An 18,984-nucleotide genomic window follows, 5' to 3' on the forward strand; every position below is an offset into this window, starting at 1 on the left:
TACAAAGTTTTAAAGAACAGTTATACTGTATTATATTGGGTACTTTTAATTCTAGCAGCAAATAAGGCTTGTTTCCACACTGGGAAACACAGCCTGGATGCATATATTTATTTTATCCATAGCAGTAGCAGTTTATTACAATTTGTTCAAAATGAATTAATAATATTAAAATTATATGTAATTTAAAAAGATTAAAGCTAGATTTTTTAAATGACAAGTTTCAGAACATTTAACAAATGTCATATATAATAATTTTTTTTTGCCCAAGTGAAAACATACCACTTTTTAATATGCAAAATTCTGTAAAAAATAATAATAGAGAGATTTAGCATATCCATGGAGCATCTCGTAATACGTATATTCTGTGCAAGCTCTACAGAAAACCGAGGTTGTTCTGCAGTAACTGCACTGTACGTACGTAAATGTGCGGAATGCTAGATGAATGCGCTAAATCTCTCTAATAAAAACTAACGTTACAGCTTTTGACTCCTTTTATACAAAATAACGTGGGCTGCAATCGGAAGAGTACAACAAACAAATCACAACAAAAGTGCTTGACTAAATGTTTGGCTATACATCAGCAAAATTGTATAATATAGTTGAACATTGCTGTATTGCTTAGAAAGATAGTAAGTAAAGTGCATTGAGAACTGAAATATGCTTGACTATGTAGGTGCTAGCGTGTTGCAGAATCATTTTAATTAAGTGCTGTTGGAATTCGTTGTTGTTAAGAGCAACGCTGAAAGGCCTCTGGTTTTTTTTTTCTTAAATCCTTTTCGGAATTTTTCTTTGAAAATGAAAGCGTAGATGTCGGTGAGGGTCCGTTTAAGGTTTTAGCAGTGAAAACACAATGATAGCCGAGAATCAACAGTCAAAAGTTTAAATATATCATCACATTGAACCAAAAGCGGAATCAGAAATACATTACGATTAACAATTACAACGTCAAGCTATTCATATAATATAGAGAATTGCGATTCTTGGTAGGTTAAATGCCGCAGTTTGTCAAGGTGTATATATAATGTCAATATATATATATTTATGTAAGTTGAATTAGAAGCATACAAGCACACAATATAGTAAAGAACGTAGTTGGGAGGAGAAAATAAAACGAGCTGCATTTTTCTCGTCTGTTCATAAGTGTTGCCAGTTGGGGAAAGGTAAAAAATAAAAGATTCCCCTAATAAGTCATTTAGCAGCTCTTTTTTCCTTTATATATTGTCCACTTGAAAAAACAACTCAATATAAAATACACACAAAAAAAAAACAAAAGCAAAAAAGAGAAGAAAAAAAAAACCCAACGAAATCTGTGTTTTTTTTTTGTTATCCGTACACATGAATGTCTTCCGGTTTGTAAGTAGAGAAATTGATAATAATAATAATAATTAATTAATTATAACAGTGTTTGTTGAATGCTTTGGTGGAGGAGTTAGAAGAAGAATTCAACCACAAATTAAGTGCGCTCTTTCGGGCACCAAATCCAAGGAAAGGGAAGCGAGAACTGGTGCCACTTGTTGCAGAACGCAAGGCGGTCCATACACAGTTCGTTTATCCTCTTCCTCCATACCTGAGTGAAAGCGCATTCCGATCTGAAAAATAATAATAATAATAGTAATATGCAATATTATTATTTGACATTACTACTACAGTACAGAACCCGTTATCCGGAAATCAGAAAACCGGAAAACCAAAAAACCGGAACGAAATTCGATAAATTTTTCCACAATTTTTAAAAAAAAAATTTTTTTTCCTCATAAGATTTCAGGATTTTTCTTTCTTTTTTGAAAGATGTTTACCTTAAAATCATTTTGGAAATAATCATTAGTGTATTACTTCATCGTTTTTTCTTCTTTTTAAGATTATTCCCAAAATTTTTTTTTTCTTAGTTGGGTTTAACAATAAAAAAACGGCTTTTTGTAGCAATTCAGAAAACCGGAAAAATCAGTTATCCGGAATAGCGATGGTCCCGATCGTTCCGGATAATCGGTTCCCAACTGTAATAACAAAAAAACGGTCGTTTTTAACCTCGCAATAGATTATTTAAGTTTAAAATCAAAATAAAATATTGTTCCTCAAACAGGGGATGAGATTTAAGACTGTATATTGATTATTGTATAGGATGGCTATAAAATTTGGGGCTACAAAAAAGTTTTTAATAACCTCATTTTAGGATTATCAAAGTAGATGTGCTATTGCAGAAGATTACTAACGTTTTGGGACAAAACATTTTATTTACTTAATTTAAAGAACACCGGAACATGGGATAAGGTTAATGATCTCTTAAATTTTGGACCGAAAGAAAAAAAACTTACCAAATTTTAAGTACATCAATAGTAGGTGGGCTATCGCGTGGAAAAACTAAAATTTGGCGCCACAGCACAGGGTCCTTTTTTATCACCGTTGTTAAACGACCGACCCAATTTTGAGTTGACTACCAATGTTCAACTCTGTAGCCTTGTAATTTTGCACCTGATCCAGAAGACAAAGGAACTCTTGGATCAAACATTGGGAGAAATTCGCCTTCGTGGAGGACTTTTCGTGGAAACTAACCCGCATTTGCGTTGCATGGAGAGGAAGACCACGAGAACCACCAGCGGTTAGCCAGGCGGAAAAGGGACTCTAACCCTTAATCCGTCTACCACTGAGGAACTTTCTTGATGGAACTAACCTATATTTGCGTTACATGGAGAGTAAAAGCACGAAAACCTCTCACGGTTAGCCTGATGGCAAGAATACTCGAACTTTGATCCATGAGGATATTTTATGTAAACACTTCGGTCTATGAGAGCTGAGAGCAGAATTTGTATCAACCGGTCACAGCTGGAATTTGAACATGGGTTACCTCAACGGGAGGCAAACACTCTGCTCCCTGAGCTAAAACGGCATATAGAACAATATTCCTAAAATTGCGATGTGAGGGTAAAAAAACTTTATTAATTTAATTTAAGAACATCGACGGGTTATCGTACAGGACCTCTGAAATTTGAGACCACAAAAAAAATTACTAATCTCATCTTATTAATATCATTAGAAAATGGGCAATCCAAGTTACTTTCCTATGTGTAGGAAAAGCATTCAACCTAAATTTAGGAGCATAAGGGCACTTAAAATTTAAGATTAACATTAAGATTAAAACAACATTATACACCTTTTAAAATTTAAGATTACGTTAAAAAAAAGTTTTTTTTTTCCTTTTTAATTCTGAATATCCAATAGTCAAATATAATATTTTATTTCCTCACAACGGAATATTTTTCGGGTCTAACTTCTTAAAAATTGCATTGAAACACATTAGATAAATATTTAAACGAGCGAGCTATCAAAATCAAAGGAACCACAGCTGAGAAAAGCGGAATTAAAAAACGATTTTTCGAAAACTCAGAAAGGTTTCTATAGACAATTAAAAAAATAAAAAAATTTCTTCACATTCTTTTATGAAAATTCACGCTTTGTTAATAGATGATTTGTAGATGATCTGCAGACACCGATAATACACTAAAATGAACACTGAGTTAATAATTCATGCAGGTATCATTCTCGCTGAAAAAAAGGTACACTATTAAATAATAAAAGCATTGTTCGTAAAATTGCGATGTATTACAAATTTAATTATAATAAACGTTTTTGCGAGATTTTAAGAAATTTAATTTAAAAAAGTGATCTATTCATTTAAGAAAATATAAGCGATTAAATAAACTCAGGCTAAAATCGTATTTTATATTTTCCAATTTTTATATTTCCATCGTGAAACTTTACAGGTTCATTTTAAAAGATTTAAATTGAAAATAAATCATTTATATTGTAAAAAATTAATATTTTAAATGAGTATGTTTTTACAATAAAATATGCATAAAAATCAACAAAATTTTTTGCAATATCAGAAAAAAATCCCAATTAAATCATAAAAAAAGTTTGGAAATTAATAAACATTATTTTTAAGCTAAAAAAGGATTTTACTATACAATACGAACGTTTAACTTTTTAAATAATATTTACGCATTATTGTTTTCGTCACAACAATTTAACTTCATTGGTGGAAAAGGTTCAAAGATAGTTTTTATTACTTATTTTCTGAGTTTCACTAAAAGAAGACACTAATTAGGGGTGCAAAAACTTTAAAAAAAAAAGCCTTTCTTTTACTATAACGCCTTTTTCCATATCCTAATTTAACGGGGATTTTTTGAATACTTTACGATTGCGTAATAATAATTTATCAGAAATAAAACTCAAAGCAGATGTTCTAATTAAGCAAGACTTAAGTTTTATTTTTCAATTTATATTAATACAGAAGTACAAAGAAATGCAGTACTACAGAGAAGAATATAAAAGCAAAACTACAGAAAGGACTAGGAAATGATAGAAACAGAAATGAACATAGTACAACAAATAAGAACTAAATACTAATCTTACCAAATACTGCAAAACATACAAATAAATAATTTTTTTTCAAACTAGTTAATGATTCAACTCAAAAGTTTATGCTTTATTGAATGTTCTTCTTGAAGGTTAAGAATTTTGCCTAGCACCGATTTGTACACTTAGTACAATATTTGGTAAGATTGTTTCGTTTTTGAAATTTTATGGAAATCATGAAAATTGTAATTTGGCTTTTTCGAGCCAAAATATCAAAGAAAACGTTCTTACCGTGTACTGTAATTCTTGGCAGATGTATACATTATATTTCAGTGATATCCATTTGTGAAGGCTGCGGCAATCAGCGGCCCCTAGCGGTTGATAAAAGTACTATTAACTTAGCTCAGAGTTATTACAATTTATAAATACTTAATTTTTTGAAACTTCCTTCAACTAACAAAAATCACGATCAACTAAATAATCAATAAAAAAAATTTTGTTCATAATTTTTTTCAGCATAAATATAATTGTGCTACTCATCTGAATGTAATAATTTAAATATTTTTTTCTTATTTTTAGATTTCAGTTTCAGTTTTGAAACGTGTAAAAAAATTGCAGTTAGTTTTCTATCATAAATCAACCTTCAGAAATATTAACTTTGTTACATTCAATGAAATCCAAACTATAAGTTTCAATCAAATTCATACTGTAAGTTTCAATCAAATTCATACTGTAAGTTTCAATCAAACTCATATTGTAAGTTTCAGTCAAATTCACGTTGTGAATGTAATAAAATTCATAATGTTTAATTTACAACTATTAAATGAAAAGGTTTTAGTTTGTTTTAAAGAGAAAGTAAAATATTACAGAATAAGGACAATCACTTATTAAGAATCTAACATGCATCAGAAAACTTTTACAGAGCCATGCGAAAATAAAATGAAACTAAGAAGCTTTAAATTTAACAAATGCCATTTAAGAATGCGTACATAGATTAACATTAGGACATTAAGAAATAAACTGTTGAAAGCTGTTCTTAACTTGGTTATTAGAAAGAGTAAAATTAGTTCTTTTAAAATTTGTCTCATCTGCTTTGAGAATATTTCCAGAAAATTCATTTTGTTAAGTTTTTCTTGTCAAAATGAACTGTAAAACGTCTCAAATTTCTGACATGATAACATGATATTCAATTTATATTTGAAAATTTTAACTCGATACCATTTTAAAGATTATTTTTTTAAGAGAGGGTTAACCACGCAGAGGACAAGGACATATTTAATTTTTTTTAATAATATAATTTTAATTAGCCGACATAAAAGAGTAGATTTTTAGAAATGACTCGGAAATAAATAAAAAAATATATATACAAGTTTCCCACGCCGTGGCGTTGGACAACCAACCCATTTTTGGGTTTACGATAATGTTAAACTCCGTAGCCGTGTAATTTTGAACCCAACTCAGAAGACAAAGGAACTCTTGAATCAAGCATTTGGATAAACTAGTCTTTGCGGAGGATTGTTTGATGAAACCAACCCGCATTTGCATTATATTATGGAGTGGAAAAGTACGAAAACCTCCCGCGGTTATCCCGACGAATAGGGGATTCTAACTCTTGATGCGTCAACCACTGACGATATTTTACGCGAACACTGCGGATGGTGCGAGCTGAGAGCAGAATTTAGATCAACCAGTCATCACTGGAATTCCAACCATTCGTAAAAGAACACTTTATCGACTGAGGCACAACGGCACTCACACAAAATATTAATATTGCATAAAACAAGGTTGATGTGATGATTTATTACACCAAATAATGCTATGGTAACACGATACTTTATTACACAAGTTTTGCCTGAGAATAATATGGTCAAAATAACCAGAATATGGTAAAATTTACATTGTTTCTGGCTCTATGGGAATACTAAAAAGCTTAGCAATTTTTACCGAAATATTTTGGCAATGACTTTGGTAAAATAAAAAAAGATAAATATGGTTTAATAATGTGTGTAAAATTTGGTAAATGTAGTAAAAATGTGTAATTTTTATCATGAAACTCTTATGCCATGGCGCATAAACCATTTATTTGGTTAAATTTACTTATCAATTTTCTTTATTAATGTGTGGTAATAAGAGTAATTAAAAACCAGATTTTCAGGTAGACATTTACCATATAAACTGAAAAATTACGAAATGAATCGTTTACTTCACCGTATATTTTGATTTCTATTAATTCCATAATTATGTTGTTTTTTTTAAAAACCAGAAATGTCATTACACAAAAAATCACGGTAGTTTCATCGGAATATTTTCTCCGAGTATTAAAGAGGGAAAATTTCTTCAATGCGATTTTCGACTAAAAAAAACATTTTTTACAATTAATAAAATGTTGTAAAATAGTTGTTGGCAAATAGTTTTGTTTTAGATACATTAAAAAATAAATGTTACAAACATTCGTTTTTTTTTCAAAGTAGCAAAAAATATTATTTTGCTACTCTTTATTTTAGTTAAAATGCATAACTTAGTTAATTGCTGCTTACAATTTTCTAATGTATTGTTATTTTTCAGCATATTCATGCTAAATTGATTACCTTCCTCATAAACGAACTCAATCCTTAAATTGAGATTCTAAATTCGTTGAAAAAATAGATTCTTATATCTCATTAGGTTTATTAGTACACATTTTGAAACTAAATTAAAATTTCGTAAATTTACTTTAAATTGATTGTAAGATAATTGAATAATTTCACCTATGTTAGTAAACTTAAAAAATTTTAGTACGCATTTGTAAAATGCTATACAAAATATTTAATTAGATCATATAAAATGTTTTACAAGATGCATCAAAACTTGACACAATAATTTTAATGCTTTATTAGCATGTGATAAAACATTTTGTTAGCATGCTTTGCACATTTAACGTTTCCATATTATGTATATGTATATATAATATAATACTATATTAGGTGAATGTAACTTAATTTACATAAATAAACAATTATGTGCTGTTAATTTACTTTGGAAGTTAATAACATTTGTTATGCAACCGTATAATTCCGATTTGGTATCTTTTTAGGCATCCATATAAGTTCTGAAGCATTTTCAGAAAGACACAAAAGTGCAATTTAATAAAAAAATGAATTCCCAACAATTTTAAAATGAAAATAAAATTTGAAAATCCCGAACTTCTATATGAAAGTATTAGCTAATATCACAATTAATTTAATCAAAATGCAGAGGTATACCTAGTCAAAGATAAGTTTTTTGAGCAAGTACCTAGTCAAAAGAAAATTTTTCAAGTAAGTTCACTCATCTAAAGTAAGTTTTTCGTGCAAGCTCACTTATCTAATGTACGTTTTTCAAACAAGTTTACTTTATCAAGTTAAAGAAAGATAAATATTTATTTTGCGGTTACTAATGAAGAAATAGACTGACAAATTAGCGAACGTAGTATTGTTGCAAAATCGGCAACTATATTACTGCTTAATGGGGAACATTAAGTCATTATTAATATACAGTCATTAATTGCAATAATTTTCTAGTAACATAGGTTTACAAGATTGATTCGGTTAACTGATGTACCGATGTATCGTTCCAGGATTCTAAATAACAGAAAATTTATACTCATAAACTAATGGTACAAAATTTGCATAACTGTTGTAGATCATCAAGAAGAATTAACAATATTGCTCAATAAATATTTTTAATAGTTTTTACAAAAGCAATATATTCTTAAAATCTGTATAAAAATCGCAACGAAGACATTCAAGACGAAAGTTCAACCCTTTCACAAGAGATGGGTAATGTTGCAAGCAATAGTATTGTAAATCTGTTACAGTAGTACGCCAGTGTAGATATCAGAAACTAACAAACATGTTTGTTCAAAGGTGAGCTAAAAGCAATGAAAATATATGCATTTTAACATATACATTTGCAATTTAAATAACATAGTTTTTCTCTTTTTTCTTATTTAAATTGATCTTAATCTCTGTCTGAGCAGAATAAAAATTAACATTTTAATTTAAAAAAAATTAAAATAAATGAATTTCTAAACTTTGTATTATGCTATTGATAAAATATTTTCTGTTTCTGATTTCAAACAAATCCACCAAAACTACAATCGACTTATCTGCTACCTTTCATTCACACAATAAAAACATTGTTGCATGATTTGGTTATTTTCTTCTGTTTCATTTCAGACTAGAAAAGTATCTGTTATTTTGGAACAGCTATTTTTAATACATATTGATTTCTAGTGTATAACAACAGAATATATAAATTTTAAAGTACCAGTTACTACCTCTATTAGCTATTCACCTAGTATTAAGGCGAAGTCAAGTACTCACCCTACTTACAGCAATAGGTGGGAAGCCCGTGGGTTGGGGGCTGGTGGCCTGCACATAGCCAACACTATCTTGACCAGAAGTGTAGAGGTCGATGGGTCCAGGACTATTGGTAGCTGGAAAGCCACGACTGTTAGCAGGAGATGTAGGTTGCGCAAAACTCTGAGGCCCGTAATTGTTAATTACTGAAAAATCATAAACAAGATTCATAAGATTGTATAAGTAAAACTAATCCAAATAAAGAAATTGTTAGTTTTTCAAGAAATATTAATAGACTTTTGCTAACAGCGCTCAGTATGATGAAGCCCTTTTGGTACACTTATTGCACAATCCCTAAGCAAAAGGCTAAAGGTCAAGTAATTGTGGTTATACCAGAATCAGAGTACATTGTAAAAAATTCAGGGTTTTAACTTAACCAGCAACTAAACATAGTGATATAACTTAACGTAGCTTTTATCAAGAAAAGTCAAAATGGAATTGAGCATTAAAATATAACACGCTATTTTAAATATTGCATAGGTTAGATTCATAACAAACCAATTGGCATGAATTACCTATTAAACGTTACACAAAATTCTGGAAAAACTTGCATTATTCTACATATTCAAAACATATTCTCTTACATATTTCAAAATTATGCAATATTTAAATATGTGATTATACAACTACTAGAGAACATTTGTAATATGTTTATAAAAAAATACGCAACAGACTTGTACGCTTAAAATATTTCAAAAGTGTTTAACATTAAAGTATGTAATTATACAACTACTAGACAAAATTTTGGTGTCTTTTTTTAAAAAAAAAATACGCATTAGACTTGTATTTATTCTTAAGTATTTCAAAATTATGTAATATTAAAGTATGTAATTATACAACTAGACATCCTATGTGGGATGTTTAAAAAAAAATACACAACAAATTTCCCCTTCAAAACTATATATGATGATATATTATAAAACACGAAGAGTTTGAAATTATTTTAAACTACAGTAGTGTCAAATTTATTCAGAGAATTGAAAAAATGACCTACTACTAAAACTACTAAACAATATGAAGTCACACCAACCAATGTTACCTGAAAGAGCTTGAGTTAGTAGTGGGGGTGACGTCTGCTGACCATTCAGCTCCACTATAAGCAGGCAAAGGGAAAAGATAATAAAGCTCTGTTAGTCATCTGGCAGGGTAAGTCACAGGAATTTCACAATACAATAAAACATGCTAAAGACAATTTTGGTAAACGAAACTGGGTTGTAGTTAAAAATAATATGCATTTAGTAAGTTAAAATATGGCATCCGGAAAACAATAACTATGCAACATTTTTGTCCTCAAAATAATATATTTTTTAGAAAATCTAAACGCATAACACAAAACGTGTAACAAAAAAGGATACATTTAAAGCATCCAGAAATTTAGCTCTTCATAAAATGCAAATACGTTAATAAGCCTAATTTGGAAAAAAAATAAAGAAAGAAAATAAAAACTGCAGGAGAAAGGTATATTATTGGAACACATAATTTATTTTCCAAACCTTAAACAGTTAAATTAAATTTTGAATTATTCAAATAGAGTTTAAAGAACTTAAGAATAAAATGTTTGAAAACTATATAATCTAAAACAATCCTAATATTAAAATATCGTTTGAAATTTTACAAAATTCTTTGCGTAAAAATATTTAACAAAAACAATTTTTTTTCAATTTTTTACTAACTCCAAATTATTCTTACCTCTTATATAATCCAAAGAGTTATAAAGCTCGCAAGAATGATTTTTTTTTAACTACAACTAACTATCTACAATGGGATACTAAAAGGAGATATATACTACATGGGGAACTACAGTGATATTAGAATAGAATAACCTTCCTATAGATTTTTGAGAGTCTATTTTGAAACTAAAATCATTGGTATAATTTGATAAAGATATAAGTTGGATAAAAATTAGAAGTAAGGCTATCAGAAGTAAAAGGTTCTATTGTATACTGGGCCTATTTAGGTCTGAATGTTTCTATAAGAAATGAGACTATATAGGTCTTCTTTGGTACTATGTGGCTACTACTTACAAGACTACAGAGAAAATGTACTACAGAGTATAAAATTAGAAATTGATGACTTGGACAATATGTTTACAACGACAAACACAACTACTTTTATCAATACAACAACACACAGACTACTAAGCATTAGATAAAATTTAATTCAACGCAAAAGACTATGTTATGACGAAACTAATTTAGAACAATACACGTACGAGTAGTTCAATTATAGAATGAAATAAGATAGACTACATTTTGAGCATTTGAAAGAATTTATAAAGATATTTATTTTTGTATAGCGATTTAAAAACTTATTTCTATTCTAAATATTTTTTTAAAGTAATACATATATTCAATACGATACAATTCATATCGAATGATTTGTTATGATTTTAGAAATGAATAAAAAGTTTAGTGTATAATTTGATACTTATTAGATAAAATCTAGCAAAATGCACTTTAGTAAGAAGATTTAATACAGAAAAATGCAATTTAGTAAGAAGTCAATATCAACTTTAAAAAAAAAGCCTTTGTTAAGTGTGATTTTTGTGAAATATTCATGTACTGATTCAGTGTAATATTCACATTTAATAAGATATTTTTATGCATTTAGTGACTAAATATTCCTTAAAAAGCGTTTTCTGGTAAAAATGTTTCTATTAATAGAAAATTAAATTAAAACGTGTAATGAAATTTAGATCAAATATTTCCTCATACATTTAAAAACTAGTTTAAATTACAGTAATAATGATAGTCAATAAGAATAATTTAATCCATATTATTTATTATATGTATATTTTACTGCATCTATATTCCACAAAAAAGAGATTAATTTTTAAAAAGGAAGTTTCATAATTTATTAAACTACTTCGAACAGCTCAATTGATAAATTTTACGCCGCATTCTGTTAAATCAAAACAAAACTATAATTGATTAATATAATTTTCAATTAATATATAATATTTTACAAAATACAAATACTGATATTAAATAATATCAATAAAACACACAGTATTGAATACTTTATTTAATAAGATATACCATACTCATGCAATGTTTCCAACTAGTTGATTGTTTTGGAAAGAACAGTGCAGATTTTATATCTATATGGTAGTACATTTGATAGTTTCAAACCTTAAAGGAATCTATAACTAAAGGTATTGCACAGTGATTACGTGCAAAGGTGCAGAACTAAACCTAGTGAAATATAGTAGGAAGTTACTAATATTTACAACTTTTCAAAATGCAATAAAGTTTATTACTATTTAAAAATAAAAGTAGCATTTTTTAAAGTTTGAAGCCTGAAGTATGAAGCTTGCAAAATATTCAGTGACTCCACTTACACGCTATAGCGCGTCAAATGCGCCTTTAAAACCGTTAAGGGGAGGCACAAAATAAGTTATGACGCGTCTCCACTAGAACACGCAATAAAAATTTAGCGCACCCATAGATTTATGCAAGTAAAATTATAACCTAACTTTAACTGTGTAAAACAATTCTTGTTTTTTCTTTATGAATAGCTGAAGGAAAAAATGAGAATAGTTCTGGGTATTAAATTACATCCTTGCTTTTCCTTGTTTAAACCCAATTAAAAAATTTGATAGCTCAAATAATAACCTCTTTTTCTTATTTTGAAATTTTTTTTATTAATCAAAAGATTAGAATATGAACTTGAATATTAACAAATGAAGAGGTAGAGGCTTCACATTTTAAACCAAGACACGCTTTTAGTTAAAGAAAAAAGGACCCAGAAATTTTGTTTCCTTTTTATGAATTTGGGTCTCTTTTCAACAAAAATATAGGTCCCTGAGCACTAAGGATCATTGAATATAAGGATGTTAAAATCAAACAAAAAACTATTTATAACTTTTGAAAGAAATAGAATGCAAGAGAAATAACAAAAATAATACCTGTGGATTTAGTTAAAAAATAACTATATAAATTGTTTGTTTTTTAAACTAAAACGGCAAAAAATATCCGGATTAAAAACAACTTTAGAAGCGAGGCAAAGTAGTTATTTATTATTTTTTAAACTTAGCTTTTTTATACAAGTTTCTTTCTGCGCTCTTAGAAAATAGATATTTATTTTTTTTAAAATTAGTAATATAATAAATCAAAATCATTTGCTCTATCAAAAACAAGGCTTTCACGAAAAAAGTATTTATTTATATTGATTATAATGTTTTACCAGATAAATTTTAATAATATTCCTACTCGAGTAGGAATAATTAATTCGAGTTGGAATAATTCTAAAATAATTTTCTTACAACTACTAAATAATATTCAAATATAAGTCTTTCTTCCATTTTTCAACGCATTTTATTGCATTATATTACTATTAAAAATTTGCTTTTATTGTCACGTCTCAAAAAATCTTTCAAATGCTCAAAATTAACTAATATTGAGAAAAACATGCAAAGTAGTGTGTACAGTATCATATATTGGAGATATAGAATGAGTAACTAGTCTACAGAGTACAATATTATACAATGGATGATGTAAAATGAGTATCTAAACTACAAAATCTACAGAATCAATACTACAAAATCTACAGAAGATAGACAATATTGAAAGAGAGTTTAATTCATGAAAGATTTTAACAGCGCTACAAATTTCTACTTTAGGGCATTCACATACAAGAAATCAACATTTTAAATCGCTACTTTATTTCATACAATCATGTCTTTCCAGTACAAGACTATTTCACATACTCTACTATCTGTTCTAAATTCAACTAAGTCTTCAATACTGTAATGAAAAAATGTTAATACAGTTTTTTTTTTACAAAGCCAGTGAATGTGGTGAAATTGGATTTAAGTGTTTTTGTTTTTGTATGACTTAATAAAAATATTTAATAATTATGTACTTTGTTATATCTTTTTCCAAAACCAAATGAAATAAAAGATTTACTAGCTTAATTTAAACCTGTTTTTCTTTTAAAAAAATATTAAAATAATATTCAATAAGTGTTTTTTGTTTTCTTGTTCTGTATGTTTAAGAGATTTCAAATTTTAACAAGGCGAATTTTTTAAGCTTTTAGTTGTTTAATTGTAAGAGTCTTTTTTTTTTTACTAAAGTTCTTACTTTCTAAATTTTTAATGAGTTTTAAGGATATAGTTAAAGTATTTTTCTTTAAAAAAATATAAGATTCAAATAAAAATGCTTGAAAAATAGATTTAGTATATATTGAGAAAAAAAATAGAAGTTCATTTTTACAAGGGTACAGATGGATCAAACTATTTACCTTAAAGTACAATATATATATATATATATATATATATATATATATATATATATATATATATATATATATATATATATATATATATATATATATATATATATATATATATATATATATATATATATATATATATATATTTTTACTTTTTTTTAAATTCAATTTTGTTTTCAAAAGGCTTGCAAAATTCGCAATACCATTAATAAAAAAACGATAAAATATTGCAAATTTAGTTTTTTGTATAGCTGTTTTTACTTCACGCATTTATAAAAGACTTTTACAAAGTAAATTTTGAAAGTTTCTATACAGAGTGAGAATAACTTGATAATATACGTATTTGAATATTAAAAGACTCTAAGTGTAATATTATAGTGTCGAAAATGTTCATTTTTAGTAATGTGATAAGTTGAAGTAGACTTTTTACCAGAAATGTATAAATCTTACTAAAAAATAAGGTATTTTGAACTAACTTATTGGCAAAATAAATATAAAATTTAAATAATTATTAAAATTAAATGAAAACTAAAGAATGATTTACGAGTGAATATGACGTTAAGAAATTGAATAGCATGTGCAGTGCACACTTCAAAATAAATATTTCAGTAGGGGAGGTCAATATTAACTTCTTGAAGGAAATTTTCAGTTTCTTATTTTCAACAAATTTACTATATTTTTTAACATTTTGGTAAGAATTATACACCAAACAATTTTGTTTAATAATAAGAATAATCTATCGAAAAAGTTCAAGAAAAAAAACTCATCAACACTAAAACAACAAATCAAATTTAAGAGGTAGAATTTTAAAATTCCATTTTGGGGAGAACTTCATTTGGTATTGTTTCCGTATTTAAAAATTATACGTTGAACCTTAAAATATTCTTAAAATGTATAAACTATATTATATTAAAAATCCCTTCATCAGTATTTTCGAGTGGACAAATAGCTTAAAATTTTTAATTATTCATCGTTTAAAGTGGAAAATATTTCAGATTAAAGAATTAGGAATAAATTTTAAGACTAAAATAATTTTTAGCAAATCTCAAAAACTGAACCATTTAAAACCTTAACAAATGTTTGTCTATTTTGAAAAAAAAATAATAGAAAGAGGAGCATTTTAAATAAAAGAGAAATATCTGTATGAAGTATTTATTTTGATATCTTAATTAGAATGGCATGTAATAAAAAACTATAAAAAATTATTACTTGATTAAAAACTTCATTTGCTTCCAAAACATTTAAGTAAAAAATAACAGTCAACATATTCCAAGCGCCCGAAAACAGGCACCTATTTTCAAGATTAGCCCGACTTTCAATACTATAAAACGTTAAGCTGCTCACGAAAATTGTAAAAATAAAGGAACTAGAAATACCAAAGTAGCCGAAAGAGCAAAAAAAGATCAAAAATATAACAAGAAAAACCACAGAGGACCAGAGAAGAAAATCAGAGTAAAATGCATTTCCACGCACTATGGAGAGGTGGTGAAACTAATTTTGTAATGAGGAAATCAGCATTTATATGATTAAAACAAAGTTCCAGGGCATCAATATGAGCTTATGTGACTGTGGTGGAAATAATTTTCGCTTAAGGAAATAATTAAAGCGAATGAAATTTTTATTGAAGTAATATCTTACCGTTTCAGTTTCTAGGGTTTATTTATCTATTATTAAAAGCCATGCTAAATTAGCAAATAAGAGGAAACAAATGAGTCTTTAAAGGGAAACAATATGTTATCAAGGTAAATCTTGATTATTTGACAAATGTGACTAAATATTTTGCTAAAAGATACAATAAATTACATTAAAAGCGAAACACTAGTTACCAAAATTTCAAACTAGTTTTAACATTAAATAATAGCCTAAGAAAAAATGATTTATGAATTGATTAAATATTTATTTTGAAACATGCATCGCACATTAAAAATAAATTTTAGAAATAAATTTACTTTTCTTTCCGATTTGAAAGAATAATTTATTTAAACACAGCCAATAACAACATGTATTTATTCAGCACAAAATCACGGTTAGAAAAAAAAGGAACATTTTTAACGAAAAAGTTGAACAGCAAACAAACAGCAACACCAGCGGGCAAACAAGCCGCATCAAACAATAATTGTGCAGTGGTTAAACATAATGAAAAAAAAAATACTTGAAAATAAAAATAATAGTTGTGTAAAAGAGAATGAAACGCATATGATTGTATAAATAGAGAGATATATGTAAATAGTTATCAATTCCAACAAAATAATACAAATTGAGTGTTAGGCATAACAAGCATAACAAGATGGCATGGATTGGAATGGCGCAACTTATTAGTTGAATTCTTCAAAACTAACAATATTAGTTTGGAAAAATAGTATAGAAACAGCATATCTTTGAGTATTTGTACACTATTGAGGACAGTTCAACGAAAATATCAGAAATGTTGATGCGACAAAAGTTAAAAAATTCATTTCCTTAGTATGAAGGGATTTTAAAGATGCCTAAATTGACTAATGGTTTCCAAAATTTTATAACGGGGTATATATTTTTACTTTTAAAGTTTTTTTTAGATTTTAGTTCAAAAAGTTCCCAAAAGATGGCACTACAGAAAGACATATAAATAAAAATAAAAAAAATTAAAAATTACATCAAAATGCTTTGAAATATTTCTTAAATGAAAATCACATTTTCGTAGTTTTCAATACGTCCCACATTAGCTACAATCAGTCGTAAGTTGAGGATGAAATTAGCAAACAAAGCGGGAAGCACCTTAGAAGGGAATGGTAGCGGCATCTATCCGGAATTTTTTGAAACAAAATAAAAAAACTCTGGTAAAAAAAAAATTATGCTCTGTGGCATGAATTTGCTGCGAGATCTACTTTTTAACCTTAATCGATCTTTTAACCTTACTTATTTTTTTTATATATAAATTTTCTGAAACCATCAATCTAGGGCACTCAGAAGTTAACATAAAACTACGAAACGCTAATGAAAATTTTAATAAATAGGAATGATTATTTAATTGGAATACAACACAACGATTGAATTTTTTTGGAATAAAAAAAAAATTAATGACATTTGTTAAAGGTTATTTCATTTATATAACTTATTTTATAGGAAAATTTATTTGTTAGTAATTTTCAAAAATAATAAAAAACTGTGAATTATACTAAGTTAACAGTGGATTTTATTAATTAACTTTGTTACATCAAAGATTCCGATATAGAGGTGATGCTTCTTAAAAACAACGTATTTCAACCAAAAAGAAAAAAAAAGTCATTTAGAAAAACTAATAAGCTCTAAATATAAAAAGTTTAAATTTATTGGGTGTGATGAATCAGTCGATCAAGTTCGCTTTATAAAAATAATAAGCTTTATAAGTGTGTTTAATTTTGGGAAAAGAATGAGTAAATTTTTTTTTTATTTTCTATTATTTAACCAAATATTGAGACGAGACACTTAAAATTTAAATAATAATTGAAATATTTAATTAAAGGATAGAATGAAAATCGAATGTAAAATTTAAAATAAAAATGGTCAAATGCATTTAAATGCTCTTCAATTTAAAAAAATCTAAATAATTAATAAAAATTGCAAATCATACCAAGTTTACAATGTCTTAGCGATATTTATTAGTTCCATTTTTAAGTTAAGACAGACTAACGGCATAGATGAGACAGATCAAGTTAGTCCAGAATGTCACATAAATATTTTAATATATTTAGGACAATAGGTTGGATATTTTCTGAACGTAAATAAAATACTTAACCTCAATACGAAATTAGAAGTAAACTATTTACATTTAACCTAATAACATTTCATAATATATTTAGAAATATTGACAAAACTTTGATAAATTATCTCTGACTAGCTAAAAGTCCTTCAAAACTAATTTCATGATTCAAGATTTTATTTGTTTTTTAACTACACAATTAATGACTAGCATTTTTGAATTTAAATTTATTCATGGTATGCTCATTGCTGAAAGCAATACGTTTTTCTTAATACGAATAAATAATAATACATATAACTAATAGTTAATGAATATCAAACAGATCTAAGAAACAAATTATATCTATCTAACAGACGATATATAAGAAGAAAAAAAAAACAATGTAACGTAAATGAAATAATAACTTTAAAATTAGAGTAATTAATTGTAAAAAAAACCATGCACTAAAAAAAGTATGGTCAAAAGTACCACAATATGGTAAAATTTACCGTGTTTCGGGTTCTATGAGAACAGCATAAAGTTCGGTAATTTTTATCGAAGCGCTTTGTTGGTGATTTTGGTAAAATTAACAATAAAATATGGTTTAATAGTATGTGATAAAATTTGGTAATTTTATCATGATACCTTTATTAAAACCATTTATTCAGAAAACCATTTATTCTTAAAACCATTTATTCACTTAAATTTACTCTTCAGTTTTATATCTTTACAAAATGTGGGGTAAAAAGGATTTTAATTTTGAAAATCAGAATAATTTTGAATATCAGAAAAACGTTATCATATGAACATAAAAATTACCAAAAGAATGGATTAAATACAGAATATTGCGGTCTTATTAACCAGATTTTTTTAAACAAAAGTATCATTACTATACAGTACCAGAGTTTTTCCTCTCTGTAGAATTAAAATTCATGAAAATAATTGCAAAACTAAAATAATCAAAAGCTTGTAAATTAAAAAAACTAAAATAACTTGTTAATTTTAAAAAAACTAAAATTAAAATAACTTGTAAATTAAAAAAAAACTTAAAACTGAAACAAATAAAAAGCATCACCTCTCGCGAGCTTAAATTTACAATAATATTAAAAGAATGTAAATGGAGGGCATAATTGGCATATAAAAAACATAGTGCTTTGAAGAAAACAATTTCCTTGTAATATTATTTTAATTTATATCACATGATCATAACGATAAGGAAATGGCAGGGAAAAGAAACATTACACATTTCTTCGAAGGAGATAAAAAATAAAGCACACAGCTTATTATTATTATTATTTTTTTAAGCAACAATGGATGGCACAA

The 18,984-nt window shown here is 27.1% G+C and overlaps 1 protein-coding gene across 21 annotated transcripts in view; it reads right to left on the reverse strand.

The window, feature by feature from the left end:
* Positions 1-782: 782 nt before the first annotated feature.
* LOC107436679 (RNA-binding protein Musashi homolog Rbp6) overlaps positions 783-18,984 on the reverse strand; it is a 480,532-nt gene continuing 462,330 nt past the window's right edge. For 4 of the 21 annotated variants that reach the window (XM_043040906.2, XM_087161008.1, XM_087161007.1 and 1 more), the window contains exons 12-14: positions 9,763-9,825; positions 8,697-8,878; positions 783-1,589 (exon numbers count right to left, since the gene is read on the reverse strand). In XM_043040906.2, coding sequence (XP_042896840.1) covers positions 1,443-1,589; positions 8,697-8,878; positions 9,763-9,825 — 392 coding nt within the window. In that variant the 3' untranslated portion in view covers positions 783-1,442. Of the gene's footprint in view, positions 1,590-4,644; positions 4,725-8,696; positions 8,879-9,762; positions 9,826-18,984 lie in introns of all 21 variants that reach the window. The other 17 variants (XM_071182217.1, XM_043040911.3, XM_087161011.1 and 14 more) reach the window with 10 other exon arrangements.

Source organism: Parasteatoda tepidariorum, chromosome 4 (genome assembly GCF_982258835.1).
Source record: "Parasteatoda tepidariorum strain Cologne lab strain chromosome 4, Ptep-v5.0, whole genome shotgun sequence".
In the NCBI taxonomy this organism is placed as follows: Eukaryota; Metazoa; Arthropoda; class Arachnida; order Araneae; family Theridiidae; genus Parasteatoda; species Parasteatoda tepidariorum.